The sequence below is a fragment of the Ambystoma mexicanum genome, chromosome 1p, assembly GCF_040938575.1.
Source record: "Ambystoma mexicanum isolate Mex_15411 chromosome 1p, UKY_AmexF1_1, whole genome shotgun sequence".
NCBI lineage: Eukaryota > Metazoa > Chordata > Amphibia > Caudata > Ambystomatidae > Ambystoma > Ambystoma mexicanum.
The window spans coordinates 996,350,941-996,372,227 of NC_090921.1; the positions used below are offsets into that span (position 1 = coordinate 996,350,941).

General features: G+C 46.0%; 1 protein-coding gene across 3 annotated transcripts in view; it reads left to right on the forward strand.

Annotated features, from left to right (window-relative positions):
• Nucleotides 1-21,287, forward strand: part of LOC138582951 (purine nucleoside phosphorylase-like) — a 268,103-nt gene that overhangs the window by 191,471 nt on the left and 55,345 nt on the right. For 2 of the 3 annotated variants that reach the window (XM_069654767.1, XM_069654748.1), the window contains exon 2: nucleotides 2,465-2,634. The exons of the other annotated variant lie outside the window; for it this stretch is intronic. In XM_069654767.1, coding sequence (XP_069510868.1) covers nucleotides 2,465-2,634 — 170 coding nt within the window. The remainder of the gene's footprint in view (nucleotides 1-2,464; nucleotides 2,635-21,287) is intronic. 3 annotated transcript variants of the gene reach the window in all.

Genomic DNA, 21,287 nt, shown 5'->3' on the forward strand with positions numbered 1-21,287 from the left:
CCTGTCCTCCCTCTAAACCACTACTCTCCTGCCTCTAAACCACTACTCTCCTCCCTCCAAACCACTCCTCTCCTCCCTCTAAACCACTCCTCAAACACCCTCCTTTTGCTCAGTAGCATCTGCTTCACAATCACTCCCTAGACTATTTTACCTGTCCACTCGCCACACAAACTCTCACACTGAAAGCTGCAGAAGTACTTTTGCTCCTAAACCAGTACCTAACCTTCTTCAATAATCTCCTCCACAAGCCACTGCTCCTTCCTTACTCAAGCAGGTCTCTTCATCCTCCTCGACCGCCACTGCTGGCCTCACCCGAAAAACCCACACTTCCTGTTTTCTGTTTGCTGCTTAAATGTCACTCCCTCTTTACTGATTGGTCAACTTTCCCTGGTCATTCCGAAGCTGTCTTCCCTTGCGAGGATGTGCACATGCATGTGGAATTCTTCAAAAGGGGGCTAAGACCTGCTCAACTTTTTATTTATTTATTAATTGCATTGTTAATGCGCTCACACAGCCCGGGGGCAGCGAGGCGCTGTTATAGGAATATGTCTTAGTTGCGTATTTATAACGCGCTTAATACCCAGAGGTTTCTAAGCGCGGACTCGGGATCGACACTGTCTTGCATTATGTCGTCTTGTTTCCAAGGCGAGCGCGTTGCTGCTGAGATATCCTCCCTGCACTTTTCCATGTAAGCTCACCAGGGAATGGCCATAGTGACATAGACAATTCAATGTCCAAGTTTGTGTTTTGCTGTCTCTTCCCCCATCTTGCTAATTTCAGGGAATAGTTCTAAGGAATTGCTGCTTCTGGACGCGGACTGGCAGTTAGACTACGCTGGTCCAGTGTGGTGTGTTTCCGTGTTGTAGCCGTGCACAGTTGAAGCCTTTGTGTATCTCGCTCTCTCTAGCCAGGCTGCTGCTGCGATTGATGGCCTTTGCTTCTCTCGTACTGATTTTTTACGTCAGGCAAGCTGGTGTTCTGGTTTTCTTTTTCCTGCTCCCGTCCTTCGACTTGGTGGTATTTTCAACCAGTAGAAGACGCTGGCAGGAATTTGTACTTAGAGGCAAGGCTGGAGATAAGGGTCTGCAAACTAGCATGCAGGCACCAGTATTGGAACAGGAATTGGTCCTCCCTCTGGGGTCCCCGTCCCCCTCATGTTTAGAACTGGCACTGACTCCCCTCCTGACAAGGCCAGGGTACTGGCCTTGCTGCATATAACATAAAATCGAGGCAATTGTATTTCTTTTTGCTTTTGCTGCAATCCAGCGCCTAAAGGCAGCCACTTGCCTCTAAATGAATGGCTTCATTCCACATGCACACAAGATCTCTTTGGACACTTGAGTACCTGGGGCCTGTGCAAATAGAGCGTATTATGAATCGCAATGGCATGACATGCCTCCCAGAACCAGTGGAAATAAACAGTTCTCATATGTTTGGATATGGAGTTGAAGGACTAGTTCATGGAGCTCAGGGTGACAAGCTCTTTAACCCTGCATGGAATGATTTCTTGGTGTGGAGTCTCTCTCTCACACACTGAAACGTACACCAGTTGGCATCCCAGCCCCTTTCTTTGCCCATCTCATCAGCGGGTCCCTTTATCTATTGAGGCCAGGGATTAAGCCGACTCCTTGCTGTCAGGTTTATTCTACCGTGCTCAAGAGGCGGTACCGGCCCCAGGTCTGCCAGCGCCCTGTGCCAGAGTTTTTGTTGCACCCTCACCCCACCCTCCCCAACATTTTGACAGCGCTGGATCAGGGTGCTGCTGGAAGCGCTAGAAATATTTACTTGTGGCATTTTGGCGCGATTAGTGACACATCAGGAACCCCTCTGCAACGAGTCCTGGGTCCATCACTAATCACGCCAACCCACCACAAATGCAGAACAGCAGGGGGCTCAGATCTGCTGATCGGCTGATTCTCGGAACTGAGCTCCCTTTTGTTCTTGTAAAGTGTTTTAAGACCTGCGTCCAGTCTGATTCTTCAATAGACGCTGGGTCCGACCGATACTTAACTTTACATGATGCTGATTCTCAGGGTTATGTAAAGTTAAGAATCAGTCTGGCCCAGCGCCTATTAAAGTGAAGGCACCCTTTATTTGCTGGGCCGAGCAGGGGCGCCCCTTGAGCCAGCAGCATGAAGGAGCTTCCAGAGAAAGAGAATGGAGAATGTGGAAGGCACCGATGAGGCTGTCTGACCTCACCTGCCTCCGAGCTTATTTGGGTGTTGGGCCCGTGTCTTGAACACGCCTCCGATGAGCCCCCGATACTTCTCTGATGGTGTGGCTGCGGTCTCCTCCTGATGAGCTCCCACTGCGTCTCTGGTAACATAGATGTGTTGTGAGCCCTCCGTGCTGCTGAGGTCTTCGGTGGTCTCCTAGGCCTGCCGTGTAAGGCCTCTGTGTTATTGCCTCATCTCGCCGCTGTGGAAGACTCAATATTGTTTACTTTATTCTCCTTGCTCTACAGATATGACTATGAAGATTACCAAGAGGCCGCGGATTGGCTGCTCGCTCACACGGATCAGCGGCCACGCATCGCCATCGTATGTGGCTCCGGCCTGGGACCCCTGGGCAACACGCTGGAGGATCAGACGGTCTTTCCGTACCAGGATATCCCGCACTTCCCAAAGAGCACAGGTCTGCACCCACCGGCATCCCACTGCCGCTGCCTTCTGCTCTGCACCTTTCCCATGGTTTTAACTAAGACAGATTCTAGACTCCAGTCTACCTCCCTTGAAATGTTCTAGAGCGCAACGCCCTTCTGAGGTTCTAGAACACCAGCTCATATTCCCGCAAAACATTGATATTCTAATTTAAGAACTATACTCGACAAGCAGTAAAATGAGCTCTAGACAACATGTAAACGTTTAAGAAAAACTCAATATCGTAGCCGAAAATACAGAAATAAGTCAACTTGTAAACCAGAATTTTCCAAAAATACTAACTCCTGAAAGAGCAGCAGGGGCAATGGCTGGTGAATGAAAACAGGAAGAGAATTTCATAGTCTCGCGGCTGCAGGAGAGAACCCCTGTTCCCCATTGTCTCTTCGTGGCTTTTGGACTATCCAGGTATACAGATTTGCTGCAAAAAAAATAAGCTTCCCTTCAAAGCAAGTTTTTTGTTACACACTTGGGGAAACCAGAATTTGGATGGCATTATCCTGCATTCTTGTCCCAAAAAATGAGCCTTGGCAACTGCACAAAATTCTCTTCTTATGAGAGCTCTTCCGTAAGCACATCAACAAGGTATTGCATAGGGTAGGATCCTGCAACCTGCGGCTCTTCAGATGATTTGGACTACGACTTCCATGTCCCCTCAACATTGACTATGGTGAGTGGGGTTGATGGGAGTTGTAGTCCAACACATCTGAAGTGCTAACGGTTGCAGATGTTAATGTTAAAGGTATTTGTACCGAGCACCGTCACCAACGGAATTGGCCCCAGGCGCTCAGATCCTTGGCAAAGAGAGTTACTTAGGCCAGACAAGCTGCCTAGGCAGTGCCTCAATGGGAAGCTTGTCCATAATGCGTGACGGGGCACAGACCCCTCACCCACCCAACCCAGCACAGTTTAAACATTGAGCTTGTTGCAGCTGAAAAAATGCTCCTGGCAGGCTGTCACAGGATTAGTGCTGAGCTATGCAAGGCTGGGGGTATTTGGCTTCCCCAGCTTTGCACGGCCTATTTAGGATATAGTCTGGGGTACTGGAGGGCTGGATGTGCCATAGAGGCATTCCGGCACCTCCTCACTCATTTTGAGACCCAGGGGTGATCTGATGGAGGCACTCAGGCTCCACTGTGCAGTAACCAGGAAACTCTCCCTTCCTCCTTTGATTTCTGCGTGGAAGCAGAAGGACTTCCATTGTAGGTGGCGTAAGGTGAACTCATCTGGAGTACAGACCAGGGGCTGCAGGTAAGAACAAAGTATGGATTTATGTGTGCATGCAGGTACTGTATGCTTGCATGCTTTCATGCAAGCATCTGGACCTGTACGTGTGCATGTGAATGAGTGTGTATGTTGTATGGATGTGCGGGTGAATGAGAGTATGAATGCTAAATGGGTGCACGACGAGTGAATGAAATTAATGAATGTGCATGTGCCTGGCCTGTTAGAGGGCCTCTGATTGGGGGGGTTAGGGAGGCTGTCCATTTGTGCAGTTGCAGCCAGTCTGGGCATATTTTCTTACTATGAAATACATGTTTTACTGGGCATCAAGGGTAAAAGCAACATCAGTCGTACATTGATGTAGCTAGTCTAGACATGATTTCTTACTGTGCCATGGCACTTTTTTACTGGCATCTAGGGTAAAGCCAGCATGGTGAGAGCTCTTTCCTGGCCATACTGGCCTACATTGGTGCAGCCAGCCTGGACATGTTTTTTTACTGTGGCATGGCATTTTTCTAGGCATCAAGGGTAAAGCCAACATGATAAGTATTCATAAGTGGCTATACTCGCCTACATTAGTGGAGAAGATTTGGACATATTATCGTACTCTCGCATATCACCGTTTACTGGCATGATGGGTTAAAGCAGCATGATAAGCATTCTTACGTGGCTGTGCTGACCTACATTTCTTACTCTGGCATGCCACTTGTTACTGGATATTGATGGGAAAGCCAACATGACGAGTATTCTTACGCGGCCGTGCTGTCCTAAATTGACGCAGCCTACATAGCCTTTTCTTTCTTTCTCTGGCATGGCATTTTTTTACTGAGCATCAACGGTAAAGCCATCATGAGTGTTCTTACGTGACCATACTGGCTCACAGTGGTGGAGCGAATCTGGATAGGTTTGCTTACTTTGGCATGCCATTTGCTACTGTCATCACATATACTTACTGTGACATGGCATGTTCTTGCAAAGCCGACAGGAGTATGTTCTTATGTGAGGAGACTGTCATATATCAGCAGAGCCAGCATGGACATGTTTTCTTATAGGATCATTACTGTCATTATGGGCAAAACAAACATGAGTATGTGTGGGCACAGCTACCATGAACATGTTTTTTAAACTGGCATATATTTTGGGCAAAGGCATCATGAAAATATGTTGGCTAATGCTCCTGTGCCTTGTGGATGACTTGTAGCTAATGGGTTTTTTCATATGTTACCCTGAAAACTGTGGGGCTTTTTACCAATTTCTCACAGAAAGTGAGCTGCAAAATGCACAATTTTAACGTATTATTTTAAAAAAAATGTCAAACTTCCCTCAGTTGGTTTGGGGTCCAGGGCTATGCTCAGATTCTCCCCCAAATTTATTGCAAACATATACGCCGCTGAAATTTAAAAAACCACCAGTAACCACAGCCTATTATGAACATAGATCTCACTTGAAATCGGCCCAAGTAGGCGTTCTTAAGATCTGAAATTCTGACAGGGCTTAATGTGCGTGGAATCATGTTGAAACACACCTAGTATGAGCGAGGTATATAAGAGTGTTTTTTTGTGGTTCTTGAGGAAAGACCTTTCACAGGAATCCAAATAGATGGAACTGGCGTACTCGGGCGGTGTTTTCTCCCTCTCAGAGTCCTCTCGCCACGCTGAGGATTACCAGTGAACGCCCACTGGCCGCTGAGGATTACCAGTGAACGCCCGCTGGCCGCTGAGGGTTACCAGTGAACGCCCACTGGCCGCTGAGGGTTACCAGTGAACGCCCACTGGCCGCTGAGGGTTACCAGTGAACGCCCACTGGCCGCTCTTCTTGAAACTCGCGCAAGATACACGCACAGGCATGCCATCAGACTCCATTGTTGTGGGTCAGTGGATAGGGCCCGACCCCTCACTCTCAGTCTGGATACATGCAGGAGTCAGTGAGTTGGTGGTTGCACGGCCGCACGTGAGCCCCTGCAGCCTTTTTATTCATTTAGTGACATCATGTGTCAACTGTATGCACACGTGGCACAGCACGGGCAAACGGAGGGACCCAGACATTACCTCCATGACATCCATCACTCCGCTTTCTATAGAAGGACTGTTGTGGGGCGATGACTCTATGTATAGATCAACTTCAAGGGGACATAGTATGAGTGCACCCACTCTTGGCCGTCTCAGATTTTCTGCTGCCGAAAATACTGATTTTTTTGTGTGTGCACATTTCAATGCACTTATAGGCGGGAGAGACACCACACAGGCCCCCCATGCTTCCCTTACAATATGTATTACCCGAACCCACTCCCCCACTTCTTTTTATTTTTTATTTTTTATTTACGAGATTATAATCGCCAATAGCGATTTTTACAAGGCTTCTAAATTTTGAAAATGAAGATTTTCTTAAAAGAAACAATTTCAATGATGTGCATATAAGTCCGTGGATTCACTTCTTTCCTTCTGTCCCTCAGCATAAATAAAATTGTTTTTATTTCAACGCAGCAGTGCTGGTAAAAATCTGATCCAAGATTTTTACCGCCGCGATTGCCCATGATGGTCGATCTCCACTAATCAAACGAGACCACCAAAGTTCCTCTTTGACTATGTAGGCCTTAGCCAGGTGGTGTGACAAGTGTGGTGATCTGAAATGAGAAGTTCCTGGGCAAGTTAAGAGAAGATGCCGTAATGTTTCGATCGTTGAAGGTGTCTCACGGAATCAGCAGTTATTTGTAGACGAAAGCCCTCTTATTTTCATAATTTCATTTGATGGCAACAGGTTTACCCGTGCCCTTAAGAGAGTAGATCTTAGTTTTCTGTTTGGATGTCTCTTTAGAAATTACTGTATTTCGTTTAGCTTTCCCGCAAATGTTGGGAGATGCGATGTCAACTTGTAGTTGAGGGCTTTGTCCAAAGTTGAAATCCAATCAGTCCCGTCTAGTCATTTTTTTGTCTTTGTTGGGTTTTGAAGCAACTCTTCTATGGAGCTGCCACACGTCATAAGATTTTCTTCAATTTCCCATTGGGTCATCATTTTGCTTGAACCAGATTCCATCTCCACTCTAGCCAGCATAAAGATCGGTGGACTGAATGGGTCAATGATTTTCCTATAAAGCATTATGCCGTTACGAGCAACAATAGCCTCAAGTGAATTCAGGGCGAATTCGCGCCTAATCAGGACCATTGGTGTCGACTTAAGGAGGTTGAGAATTGTTCTCCAGACAAACTTTCCAGTTGAACCCAAATTGTTTTTGGCAGAAACGGCATAGCCTCGGCACCATATGTAACTAATGGAATAACTTTGCCTCGATAGAATTTTATTGTCGGTAGCAAAGAGAAACGGCCGTACTTTCTGTCAATAATTTTGCTTGTGAAATGAGGTTTCTCATTTTCTTGTGAAGATGTGATTGCATTGAGTTTTCTTTTTTTGTACTGTTAAGCATGACACCCAAGTATTTAAATTCGGGAACCTGTTCCACTCTGACTCCTTCAAGTACCAGTTCGATTTTTCTCTTTTCTTTTGCTGCTTCTCCAGTATCATGATCTTAGTTTTGGACTTATTTATTTCAAGGTCGGCGGCCAATGTATATTTGGATAATGAATCTAACTGACGTTGAAGACCGATGACTGTTTCATCTAGTTGAATCGGATCGTCTGCGTACAAGAGACGGGGCACTTTTTCATATCCTATAGCCGGTGGAAAAGATCTAATCGTAGCATTTGCTTCCTTGTAGTCTCCAAAGCATGCCAAAAACAGGGCAGGGGCCAGTGGACAGCCCTGTTTAACCCCTCTGGCTGTGGGAATTGCAGAGGAAAGTAAACCTTGTTTGCTCAACCGTTGGACGCTGGTGTCCGTGTGGAGTGCTTTTAAGGGTCCTAAGATCTCAGACGGACAATTTCAGCCCTCCAGTTTATGCCAGAGTTTCTACCTATTTACAAGGTCAAAAGCCTGAGTAAGGTCTATGAATGCTAAGTAGATTCGAGGACTTCCCTCAAAGACCTTGGATTTAAGGATACTGAGAAGCATGATGTTAATACTTGTACTTGTTACTTTCTTGAAACCTGATTGAAGAGTATCAGCACAGGGGACGTTTTTTGCCCACAAATGGAATTTGTCCAGTAACAGGCTTCCAAACACTTTGCCGATGACATCGAGCAAGGTCACTGGTCGAAAGGTCTTAGGATCGTCTTTGCAGCCTTTTTTATAGAACGGTACAATAACCGAGGCTGTCCAAGATGGCGGGATTTTTCTTAAAATGGTACATCTTTCGAATATTAAGCTTATTAATTTGGCCCATTCAGCTGGTGAAGGTTTTAAATCGACATTAGTAATGCCCTCCGGCCCCGGCGGTCTCAAATTCTTGAGGTTTGATATAGCAGCCTGATGTCGTCGATGTCATGTAAATCAACCGATGGTAAGTTTCAACGTAGTAATGTCATTTCTGAGTTGAAGTCAGGGGATTCAAATAGGTTTGAGTAAAACTTTACCCAACGTTGTTCCGAGATTCCGTTGGTTAGCATTTCATCAGATACTTTACCCAACAGACTTATTAGCTTCCAGAAGTCACGAGAATTTGTGCTGTTGACTTGTTTTAGCATTTCTACTGAGTCATGGTGGTAGAGAACTAACCGGTATGATCTTAACCAAGACTTATAACTCGTCTGTACCTCTTTTGCATAAGCCCTGTTGGCTGCAGTGTTGTAATTTGCAGCTAATCTTTTGGCTTTACGAACTTTGTTTCTGTTGGTTGCCAGAAGAGTCAAACTTATGGGTGTGAAATTTCCGGTCAGTGTCTTTTTTCTTGTGCTTTCCTGAATCGGGTCCAAGAGGTTCCAGAAAAGGTCTGTAATCTACTTGGGTGTCGCTGTTCAGGTCTTTATATGTTTTTGTTAGCAATTTGATGTTCTTCACAGACAGACGTAGACGATTTCCGGTTCTGACTGGTTCCACTGCTGTCAGATAGTGAGGTTTTGGTCGGTTTGTTACAGACCGTTTTATATACAGCAGGTTGTGGTCACTTTGTGCTGTTATTATCACATTTGCTTCGACTAAGTTAGGTAAAAATGATTGCGAGGCGAAAATGTAATCGATTATGAAGTTCGAACGGCCTCTCTTCCATGTCGGAGTGCTGTTTTTGTCGGTCAATGTGGCGGTCATGTTAAATAGATGTCTTGATGTCATCAGTTTGTTCCAATCACTACTTCGTAGATCTGCCTGTGCGCCTCTTGTATCTTTGGCCCCCATTGCTGTAGGTGTGCAGTTTATATTAAGATCACCACAAATCACCAGATCTGCTCCTTGAAAGTGTGAAAAGGTAGAATCGATTATATTCGTTACTAGTTCCAGCATGGCTTCTGTACGGATTCCCTTTGGATTCCAGTAGATGTTAGTGATCAGGAGCTCCGTTGTATACAAGTTTTCGGTCCGCCTGTCTTTGCGTGACCATGAGAGCAAAGCTGTTAGTATAAACGGGTTTGTCAAAATAGTTTTTTTGAGCTGTAAACCACTTCCCAGGCAAACCGCGATCAGCAGTCCAGAGGTTGGGCGGCCTTTCTCCCCAAACATCGCGGGGGAAAAGGCTATTTCAAAGCCATCAAAGATTGTTTTTTCTTGGAGCCATAGTTCTTGAAGACATAAGATGTCAAATGACCCCAAGTCTATCTCTCCTGGGACCGTTAAATGAAGAAACCCTCTAGTATTCCAGCTTGCTAAAGATAGTGTAGAAATCGTCTTGCTGGTGTTTTCCAAAGTTGGTGGCTACTTATGGAGTCATTCTGCGAGAACTTTTGGAAGCCATGACCATGACTGCTGTTTAAAGTCTGGTCTATTCTTTCCAGTTAGACCTGAAGCTCTATCTTCCAAGTCTTGAACAACTGAGCGTTTGTTGCTATTCTGAGGGCAATTTGAACGGCTAGTGGAGTCCCTCCTCGTAGGAGAGAAGGTAGTGTTTTGCGTTCTCCGATGAGAAGAGTGATGTGCTTGGAAGTCCGCCAATCCTGAGTCCGTCTCTTTAGTTTGAGGTGCCGTCAAACTTTCTTTAAGTGAGTCACGGACCAAGCCATCAATTTGTTGTGAGTTTCTTGGCTCTTTCAATAAGCTGGAATCTTGATTGATGTGTGTCAAAGATTTGTCAACCTTATTTAGGTGGGTCAACTCAAAGCCTTGTTTGTTGAGAGGGTCTGCAGCTTTGCTTAACCTGTTGTCCACTGTTTTGGAAGTTGCATAGAGGTAACAGGAGGCCTTTCTTCCATCGTGGCTTGGTTCAACAATTTTAAGATCTTCCGTATTTACAGATCTAAGCGCAGCAAGGCTATGGAACAGGTTTAGGATTGTACGTCTGTTCAAGACCATGGGCCTCATTACACGGAAGGCGGTAGGGGATTACCGGCACCGGTAAGGGCACCGGTGCCGGCAATCCCCACCGCCCTACTACGAGGTCCCTCAGCGGGTCCCGTCCTTAACGTGTGGTCAGACCACACATTAAGGACAGGACCCGCTGAGGAACTTCAGTGCAAATAACGGTACCGCAAATTGCGGTACCGTTATTTGCTCCTTCCCCATTCCCATTGAGCCCTATGGGGGCTCAAATGGGAATGGGGAATGGTTCCCGGAATGGGGACTTACCGGTCCCGCAAGGGTCGGAGTAGGCCGTTTAGTCCCTATTCCGGGAACCCGGCCTCCGATGGCAGTAAGGGGGTAGCCATGGCGCTAACAGTGCCATGGCTACCGCCTTCTGTGTAATGAGGCCCCATGTATTTCATATTTTCCAGATCGTTGTCTTAATTTGAAGGTTGGCCTCTCTTTTACTCTAAGTCAGTCTTTTTGGCGTGAAGGTCTTTGTTTTAAAGAACTCACAAGCTCTGCTCTTGTACGCTGGTTTTGCTCTGGGCTTTGAGGAAAATTTCGTTTTTGTAGTCGCTGCCAGATTCGTTTTTTGGCGTGTGCTCTCTACGTAGATGACTTGCACCTGACTGGTAGGTAACAGTACTTTTGTCTGCTGCCCTCTGAGTAGAAGTTGGTTGGTATGACGAAGAAGCTCTCGTTTCAGTATCAGCCAGGTTTTTTAAACTCTCGCTCAAAGACAAGAGACTTTGTGGGTCGACTTGCACAGTTTGACTCTTGGTGGGAGCAGGATTTAATGTCTGAACTTGAGGCTCTACTGCGCTCGCCTCGGGATCTTCATAATGTTCACTGAGATCCATCGATTCCTTGTGATTTAGAAAATTCTCTAAGGTGTTTGAAGAAGGTTGATTACTGTCATCTACTTCCGGGTGATTTGTGCTTTTTTTTAGTTTCTCCGCTTTCTGATACCTTCTGGCACTTTTCTTTGTGCCTTAAATCCATGTTTTTAAGTTGGGACTTCTTTTGTGGTAATGCAACCACCTTGGTTGTCTTTGCAGTTTTTAAACAGATTGAAGGACCAGTTAATTGTGTTATTGCTGTTGGTGGTACACTTACGCTACCGTTTGACGGCACTCTAGCCACTGTCGGGCTTTTCAGAATTTCCTGCCTCAATGTTCTTTTTAGCGAAGGAGGCGAAATGTCGTCCAAGCAGATCACTTCGTTGTCAAAGGAAGTAGTTGGTTTCCCATTTTTTTGTTGAAATTTGGCCTTGGAAGCCTTATTTGCTTTGTCGTCGTAACTGAGTTGGACGATGGACAAGTCACATCGTTCTTTAGGTATGGTTGTAATTGTGAAATCTCTGCTTGAAGACTTGGTTCAATGATGTTCCGCGGCTCAGTGTTCGCCATTGTCACCGGAATTTTCGACAGGTGGATGAAAATGATTAATTTGATCCAAGGCACGAGGCACATTATGACGACGTTCTAAGGCATTTATGCAACCTTCCAAATAGATAAGCTTAGAGTGCATCATTGCAAAAATTGAAGTATGATCCTTGAGGGTGTCATTAATGGACTCATAAAGTTTGCAAAATGGTGCCAAAGCTATTGTGACCGAAGACATGATTGAAAAAATGTCTGGCTTTTTAGTTGGTGTTTCTTTTAAGGAAGTATAAGAAAAATCGCTAGATCTTCGTTGTTAGATTGATAAGGAGTCGAAGGTGCTAGTACAGATATGTGGTTGCTCGATGACGTCTTGAAGGTCCAAATTTGGATTCTTTAAGGGCCGGACATTGTTGTCAGATGGATTGCGTCTGTCTCCGCTTCACTTGTTGCCATCCCGGGCCAACCTAGGATGTTCTCTTTGTTCGAAATGATTGGTCGTGTTTGCCAGTGCCTGAGGTGAGCCCAAGGGAAGACCCTCCTTTAGGGGTTCCAGTTGGGTGTTTGCTGCTGGCATTATAGGTGCAGGGGCCTTGTCGTCCAAGGATAAACCACTTAAAAATTGTTTTTAAGTGAACACCCCGTTTCAGCTCCAAATTTAAGATTTGTGTTCGAGACGATGTTTGGAGTCAAATTCTCCAGGTTTTGTAAAAAAGGAAGCGGTGCCTGGAGAATCGGGTCACGACCGAAGTGCCATCTTGGGCTCTTTGGTGTTGGTTTCATGAAGGTAATTGTTTCGTTGTCCATTTTCCGGGGGTTCGTGGTTGCCTGAGGGTCCAAAAAAGCCTCTAATAAATCTGCGTCTGAGATTTCCCCAGGACTGTTCTTTTTCAGTCTCTTCTGTTTCGAAAAGAAGTTTTTTAGAGAATTTTCAAAATCGGCAGAAGCCACTGTCATGTTTAATATTGTTCTCTTTGGAGGTCTTTTTTGTTTTTATCCCGTTATTTTGTGTGGTGTTGTCCTTCTGTTTGCTTAAATGACCATGATGTGGAGCCTGAGTTTTAGACTGATTGCCAAGACGTTTAGATCTCAAGTGTTGTGTCTTTACTCATTTAGATTTCCTCCCTAATGGTGCGGGTCACTTTAGTGACTCACTTTGCTCACTTTGCTCTGGAGTTGGAAGTTCAAACCCTGACTCCTTAGAGACTTTGTCAGGGTCTGGAGAGGAAGGAAGAGCCTTATTGTGCATCGTTGGTTCATGAATCATGGCTTTCACTATCCTGGGCGCACTAAGATTTGGGCGCTCATCGGGAATAGGGCAGTGTTGAACATCTTGAGCGCGGGCTGACCCACCTCATTGCCCGTTCCTGTATCATTCACATTATTTGTGGCAGTTTTTGGGTCACTTCTGTTGATTCTTTAGTTCCTCCGCCTAGGTTTGGCGTGACCTCAACCAAACATTGGAGACCCCCGCCGAGCTCCCGAGACCTCACGTCCATGGGTGAGGCCAACCCTCCTCCTCCGAGAGGTGGACCCACCACGGTGTTCACTGGTGACATAGGAACTGGACACCAGGCCTCTGGGCAAAAGCAGAGGGCTCAAGTTGCGCTGGAAAATTAACTGAGTCAGTCAGGGAGGGAGGAGCCTCTACCTCATCACCTCTGCCCGAATTTCCCGTGCACCTTCCCTTTTGTAAGATTTCTTCCAAAGGTTGATGAGGTATGCACTTTTTTAACATGCTTTTAGGTGCACAGCCAAAAAAAAATTCTAGGTGGAGCGGATTTTGTGTCTTACTCGCGAGTCCCTTTGATGAAGTTGTTGACGGTAGCTGGGGTACGCGCAGGCCTGTAACAGCAGTTGAGGGACAGGAACTGCAGAGTCTGTGGCGCTCCTCCTTCCGACTAGAACCATTGCTATCTTCACGGGAAGAGGCCTCGGAGGGAATCCCTTCCTCTGCCCTTTATGCCATGGGCAGCCGCAGACCACCGCTCACTCGCCTGTCGCCACACGAACACAAGAACACTCAGCTCACTCCGCTTGTTCTGCAAGTGTGAGCTGTTTTCAGTGTTCTGAAGACGCTGGTGGAGGAAAGACACGCCTCCCAAGGTAGACCGAATGGAAATTCTCTATTCCACGGCAAGAGGATTATCAGCATAGCAGCACAAGAACACTCAGCTCACTCCGCTCGCTCCGCGAGTGTGAGCTGTTTTCAGTGTTCTGAAAACGCTGGTGGAGGAAAGACACGCCTCCCAAGGTAGACAGAAAGGAGATCCTCTATTCCACGGCAAGAGGCTTAGCAGCACAGCAGGACAAGAACACTCAGCTCACTCCGCTCACTGTGCGAGTGTGAGCTGTTTTCAGTGTTCTGAAAACGCTGGTGGAGGAAAGACACGCCTCCCAAGGTAGACAGAAAGGAAATCCTCTATTCCACGGCAAGAGGATTAGCAGCACAGCAGCACAAGAACACTCAGCTCACTCCGCTCGCTCCGTGAGTGTGAGCTGTTTTCAGTGTTCTGAAGACGCTGGTGGAGGAAAGACACGCCTCCCAAGGTAGACAGAAAGGAAATCCCCTATTCCACGGCAAGAGGATTAGCAGCACAGCAGCACAAGAACACTCAGCTCACTCCGTTCGCTCCGCGAGTCTGAGCTGTTTTCAGTGTTCTGAAGACGCTGGTGGAGGAAAGACACGCCTCCCAAGGTAGACCGAATGGAAATCCTCTATTCCACGGCAAGAGGATTAGCAGCACAGCAGCACAAGAACACTCAGCTCACTTCTAAATGCGTTGAAATGCGCATTTCGAAATTCTGCATTTTCAGCCGCAGGTTTTTCAGCCGCGATATTTTGGGGTGATTCCCCTGCAGGTTGAACTAGGGCTGCCCAGTGGCATGTTCAGAAATCAGCATTGGGAGGGCAAACTAGGGGGCACAAATAGAACTAGGAGGCGCAAACCAACCAGGGCGCACTGACCAAATTGGTTTAAGTGAGAATATAGTTTACAAAGCTGTTAGTAGTTAGCAAAAAGGTGGTATTCTGGAAGTTCACAACAGGCACAAAAATAGGTCTCCATCAAGATAATATACACCGACTCTCACAAGTTACCTTTCAACGTTGCAAAAAAAATAAATCAAAACACAAGCTTTCATGTGTCATTTTCATTGAACATATTGTGTCTTCATTTGATGCTGTAGCTTCAAGTAATGAAAAATACACAAGAAAGAAAATGAACAGTGCTCTAGCACCCGTCTCCCTTACCCCCTCGGTCAGGTATTTGTATTGTATTTGTATTTGTTTATTTATAACGCGCAGACCATCAGGCCCGGGTGCATCAGGGCGCAATTTGTACAACAGTTGCAAGGACAAACATACAGGCAAGGAGGTTACATCACAAAAATTTAAACAATACCAGTAAATAACAATCATATTAATTACATATATTACATAGTTTACAATGCACTAGGATTAACTGAGGAGGTATCCTAGTGTGAGCAAAATCGTTAGCAGAATTAGCAGGCCAGAAATGGAGTCAAGGGGGGCAGGCCAGGGAAAATAAGACAGAGGTGTCGGGCATGTCTTAATGCTGGTCAAAGAGCCAGGATTTGGTTTTAGTCTTGAAGGTGTTGAAGGAATCTTCGGCTCTGATAGTAGCAGGGAGGGTGTTCCAGAGTTTAGAGGCTAGGACAGGGAAGCTGGTGCCTCCCGCTTTCTGAAGCTTAAACCTGGGGATGGTTAGGCAGTGAGTCTGAGCAGTTCTTAGAGGTCGGGTAGTAGAGTGGCGCGAAAGCCGACTACATAGATAGATCGGGGCCTTGTTGGCTAAGCATTTGTGCGTGAGGGCAAGCGTTTTTAGGGAAATTCTCTGCTTCACCGGTAGCCACTTTAGGCTGGTTCTGGCGTCTGAGATGTGATGGTTGCGAGGGATGTTCAGGGCCGCTCGAATGGCATTGTTCTGGGTAGTTTGGAGTTTGGAAAGGTTCTCTTGGCTGGTGCCTAAGTAAAGAGCACTGCAGTAATCAATTTTTGCCATGATAAGTGTTCTGGCTAGTGTGACACTGTTGGGGGTAGTAAGAAATGGTCTGCAGGCAGAAATAAGTTTGCACGTGTAGGCGGAGGTAGACCTAACTGCATTTGTTTGTCTCGATAGGGATAGGGTCGAGTCTAGGTAAAAGCCTAAAGTTTTGGTGTCTTTCGAGACACGTATGGTATTGCCGTCTATGGTGAACGACTGATAAGACGGCTCGAGTTTGCTCAGGCGTTGTGAGGTACCCAAGATAAAGAGCTCCGTCTTATCGTCGTTCAGACATAGCTGGTGCTGGGCCATCCAAGCTTGGATAACCAGGTAGACGTCATTGAGGGCCTTGGTGTCTGCCAGATAATCACCTGAGATGGGAATGAGTATCTGGGTGTCGTCCGCATAATTGGTGTAGGAGACACCCAGATAATCAAGCACATCAAAGAGTGGTTTCGTAAAGATATTGTAAAGTGTCGGTGACACGCAGGAACCCTGAGGTACGCCGCAATGAATAGCGGAAGGATCCGCCGCTGCAGAGGGTGCAAAGACCCTCATGGATCTGTTGCTCAAGAAGGATTTGATCCAGGCCGCAGCGGACGTTGAGAAGTTGGCAGCCGAGTGGAGGTGTCTGCAAAGGATTTGGTGGTTAACCAAATCAAATGCGGCAGAGAGGTCGAGGAGTAAAAGCATAGCAAGTTTGCCATTGTCCTTTAGTACTTCGATCTGAGTTTTTAGGTCTAGTAGAGCCGTTTCAGTCCCATGTCTGGGCCGAAATCCGGATTGTCGTAGGCCCAACAGATTGTTTGATTCGAGGTAGTTTTGGATCTGCAGGTAAGCTGCGCGGTCCAGTATCTTAAGCAGAAATGGTACTGTAGTGATAGGTCGGAAGTTTGTGGGTATATTTGGGTCTAGAGAAGGTTTTTTTAGTAGCGGGATCACCCAGGTGACTTCAAGGTCAACCCCACAGCACCCTGCATTACCCCACAACCACGCGTCATAGGTAATCCCCTAGAAAAACAAACACAAAAAGAAACAGCCAAGTTCTTTGGTCGAATGTTTCGATTTTTTGCACCTTTTTAAACAACAGATGGGGTTGGGTTAGGGCAGGGGTCTGCAACCTGTGGCTCTGCAGATGCTTTGGACTACAACTCCCATGGTCCCTCACCATTGGCTATGTTGGCTAGGGCCGATGGAAGTTGCAGTCCAAAACGTCTGTAGAGCCAAAGGTGGCAGACCCCTGGGTTAGGGTATAGAAAAAGCTGGGGAGATGTGGGGGGTGTTTCAAGAAAGTACACACAAAAAACGAAACCATTTTCTAACTTCGACCAAAATGTTTTAGTTGTTTTGGCCCTCGTTGGGTTTTCTTCGGCATTTCAACGTTGAACCCACTTCATAACTCCAAATATGACAGGTCAGTGGTCTTCCTTTAAGTGCCACCTCAGTGCTTTGAAACAGCTTCCGGTATGCTCAGGACCTATATAGGCGTGGCTCGTCGCGCCCTTCTCCTTTATCACAAGTGGACATCAATAATAATAGCACATTTTTGTCTAGTGCTTCATGACATATACCATCAACTTCTAAGCACTGTAATATGTGTTAATACCACCCACTTTAATGGTAACTTCATATAAAATATCTTGCTTTGTATGACCATACACTCAGTGTAACCATGATCAATGTAACCCTACTGTAACTAAGACAATTTCATCCAACAGCGCCTCGATGCCGATGGGCTGTTAGTGTGCGCTACAAATGTAAAAAATAAATTTAAAAAATAACGTAAAGGGGTGTTTTAGAGCGCACCGCTGTCTTGTGGCACGTGGTCCTGAAAAGAAAAAAGATGGGGTGCTTTGTGGGGTGGAGGGACAGGTAGGCGTGACCCCTGTAGTGTTGATGAGTGCAGGCTGACAGAACCGAGTCCTGGGTGCTGGTGTGACTGGATATTTTCTTTCATCCAGGGGTGAAAGAGCATACTTTATTAGATGGCAGTGCCGGGAAACCGATAACGAGGCCTGTTGGGAGGTGAGCGGGGGGGGGGGTTCGGTATTAAAATGTAACACGCTGTTAATGAGTTCTGAGTGGCAATGCTAAGGTTCTTGTGTTTGGTTTGGTTGGTGCTCGCGTGCATGAAGCTGCCGTGCATGTGTTGTGGTCTGTGCTTGTGGGAAGGGGGCTACTCTAGGTGAGTCCGTTGGGGGAAAGGAGAGGTGGCTTCGGGCTCTTGAGGAGTCCTGGTGCTCGATTGAACTGGTACTATCCCAGTCTGCCATTGGGCTGAAAGCAGATGTCTTGTGTTGCTGTCCATCCGGATGCTGTAGCTCTATTGTGATTTTCAGGGTGCCATTTTATGATGATTGTTCAGTGGTGTTAGTGTCTTCTGTCTGATGGGGAGAACATGTTGGAGAGACAGACCAGACTGGGCCAGATCTCCAAGGTGTGCTTGATTTAGGAGTTGTGCACAGGCTTACGTCACGCCTCAGTGCAGCTGCCCTGACTGGGCCCCAGCTCGGTTTCGTCCTTGTTTCGAAGGTTGATTGATGCTCTGATCGGTCTTTCGGGCTAGGTTTGTGATACTGTTGTGCAATGTTACTGGGGTTACACTGTGCTCTGTGCCTGGAGTTCAGGCAGTCTGGTCGATCTGAAAGAGAGTGGCCGGGGCTTAGGTTAGTGAGGGGAGAAGTCTAATGCAGGATACCTCTTCTGTGGCCTTGATGCGTGCAGGCTGTACCCTGTGCTCTGTATGAATGTCTCTTTCTAGGTGCCCTGCGCCAAGAGAATTAAATAGGTTTATACACATTTTGGAGATTGAGCACAAGTGCTGTGTTTTAATCAAATATACAACAAACATATGAACTTGTAATATGTGAAAAATAACGTTACTTTATGCCTAGATTCTTCCATTTACACAGTGATAGTATACACTGTAAGTCATTTTTGGTTCTTTCCTGTTGGGACTCCTTCTCTTATATTTATCTAGCCTTGCCCTAGTCCCTAACAGAGTAGCGGCAGACCCCCCTGTGTTGCACTGTGCCAAGAGAACATGGGTGTTTGTTTCTGAATGGGGGCCTTGTGTGCATGTCGTACACTGGTAATTGGGCGGGGCTCTGGTATGTAAGTTAGTTGTAGATGTTTAGTTGTTTTGATGTGAGATATCTGTTGCAGAGGTGGGGGCGGGGGTGTGTTCCATTGCCCTGTCCAGGCAGCTTAGTTGACATGCATATCATGTGCTGGACTGGTCACAGAATTTGAGCGTGTTAGTGTGGGCAGTAGCCAGAAACCTTTATGGACTGGTTGGCGAGGTGCTCAGACAGCCTGGATACCACATACAGCACATTACATGGCATAGCAAAGCTGTAAGAAGGCATGAAAGTGATAAGAAAGCCTTAGTAGTCATAGCAAGACATGGGAAAGCCCTGATAAGGCAAAGTAACCTGGTGTCTGCAAACCTCGCTCTCTGCCTCACATGTCCATGCTGAGTAGCCTGAGTGGCTCCAGTGGATGCTGAAGAATCCCAGTTCGAGGCTGAAGATTTCCAGTTGGTCTGATCTCTAGAGGGCGCTGTGCTAGTTTATCTGTTGGTGAACAGCCAGGTTTTAAGACATTATTTGAACGCAAGGTGGTCCTCCTCTGCAACGTTGGTTGGGCACTGAGTTCCATACCTGGGTTGTTAGGAAATAGGAGGATTAATTTATCGGCCACTGAAGGCTAACGGGGCAGGTTTTCCCTATCAGAATTCAAATGTGTGATTGCGGGTTGTACACTAATGTTAGAGGAAAGCACTTAACTAAACAAAAAACATGCAGACAGATTTACCCTTTCTTAAAAAACATCTGACTGCACTATACTTCTGCTCTGAAATCCCTATACTGGCTACTGATGGAGCTGAAGCTCATCTTTCAAAATTAGTGCTTGACCAACTAACAGGAAATACCGCGGGCAGGGCCTCAAATATCTATGGAAAAGGTGCAGCCCACTGGAAAACCTGACCTCCACCCTGGAAGGATGCATCGTTCCTTTCCTATCATATTCTGTAAGAATGAAGTATTCTTTGGGGAGGGGCGTGATAGGTTTCATCATTTGCTAGTTATGTAACCTCCCACTCCACCACCACCCATAGGCTCCCTGTGAATGTTTTAACTCACAATAATACACATCTATTGTGTTTGCATATTTGTAGTTGTGTGTCACTTGGGACAGTGGGGAGAGGCGAACCAGGGTAACTAGCCCCACGTTGCCTTTAGAAAGGGGGTGACCAGAAACACTGCAGGAGAGATTGTGGGCAAGGTTACTGTAATGTGAATAAAATAAAAGTTATTATGCTAAACAAAAAGCAGGTACAACTTCCCTTCCTTATGTAAAGATAGTGTTTGGAGAAAAAAGGGAACCAGATAACTGCATGACACTGGGCTACGCGTCCAGTCCTGAGCTTTTCTTTTACAAATCATTGGTATCAAGTGTTTAAGTCAAATGGGTTGAACTCAGATTAACAACCCCAAGACGTCATTCGTTTGATAAATGAATGTTTAGGATAAGGAAAGTGGTGTCCTGATCACACACTGCCATATGATTACACCAAGCTGGACATAAACTCTTTTTTTAATCAGGTGGGGCACACAATAAGGTTTGAACAACACTGACTTAAGTAAACTTAATTTAAAAAAAGAGGATACAAGTTTGGAAGGTTGTCGTATAATATCATCCCATATTTAATCAAAACAAAATAATGCACTGTCAATGTGCATGATACATGCAATATCTCTTTCCCAGTAAAAGCTGTAGTGTGTGATTCACTTTACTTTTCTATTCATAGAGAATAAGGGCTCACAGCTAATGGTTCTACGGGAAAGCTAAGGACAAATCAACCCTACATAAATCATTCATCATGTTTTATCACATGTGAAGCCACAGGTTAGTCTATTCAAGCATGTGCATGTGAGGGTTTTTGTGCACACTCAGCTGAGAAGCAGCCCTTGAAGGTTGTCCCTGTTTAATCCTGTGGATATGGCAACCGTGGGAAGGAATGGCCATGGGGACAAAGCACGCACCCGCTACTGCTTAAAATGCAGAAAAGAAGCTCTTGAATGGCCTCTTACAAGGACTGTGATGCTCCAGTCTTGTCTTTTAGTACATATACTTTGTTTGACATGATTGGGCAGTATTTGCAGTTTTGTTTTCAGTTTACAGGATTACAAGTGCCAGGAGGTTATGTGAGACCAGTTTAGAATTTCACCCAATACATGGCTCTATTTGAAATGTCTTTGATCCTCCTGGTGGGTTATACTTATGTTATAGCTACCTGCTTTTAGTCATTATTTTATAATACTAATTATGGTGTTTTATATAAAGCCACTATCATGGAGAATCCTGCTCTAGAGACCTGGCTAGATAATGATGTTACTTATTATCCTCATTATTCCCCACAATGAGGTGCTCAGTTTGCGACTGCAAAAGGATGAAGGCCTGAGTGAACCCAGAGCAGAATTAAACATGTGTCCATGCAGCTGCTTTCTCTCACCGGTGGCACACGCTGGTCATGGGGAGCTATCCGCCCGGTCCCTGATGCAGGCATGCAGCTTGCTGTTAAGCACGGTGTGCATAGAAGCAAGAAGCAGCATACCCTTTATGAGAAGAGACATTTTTCACAGTTCAGTCAGCTAATAATAACACGCACTCAGCAAGAGCATGATAAGTAG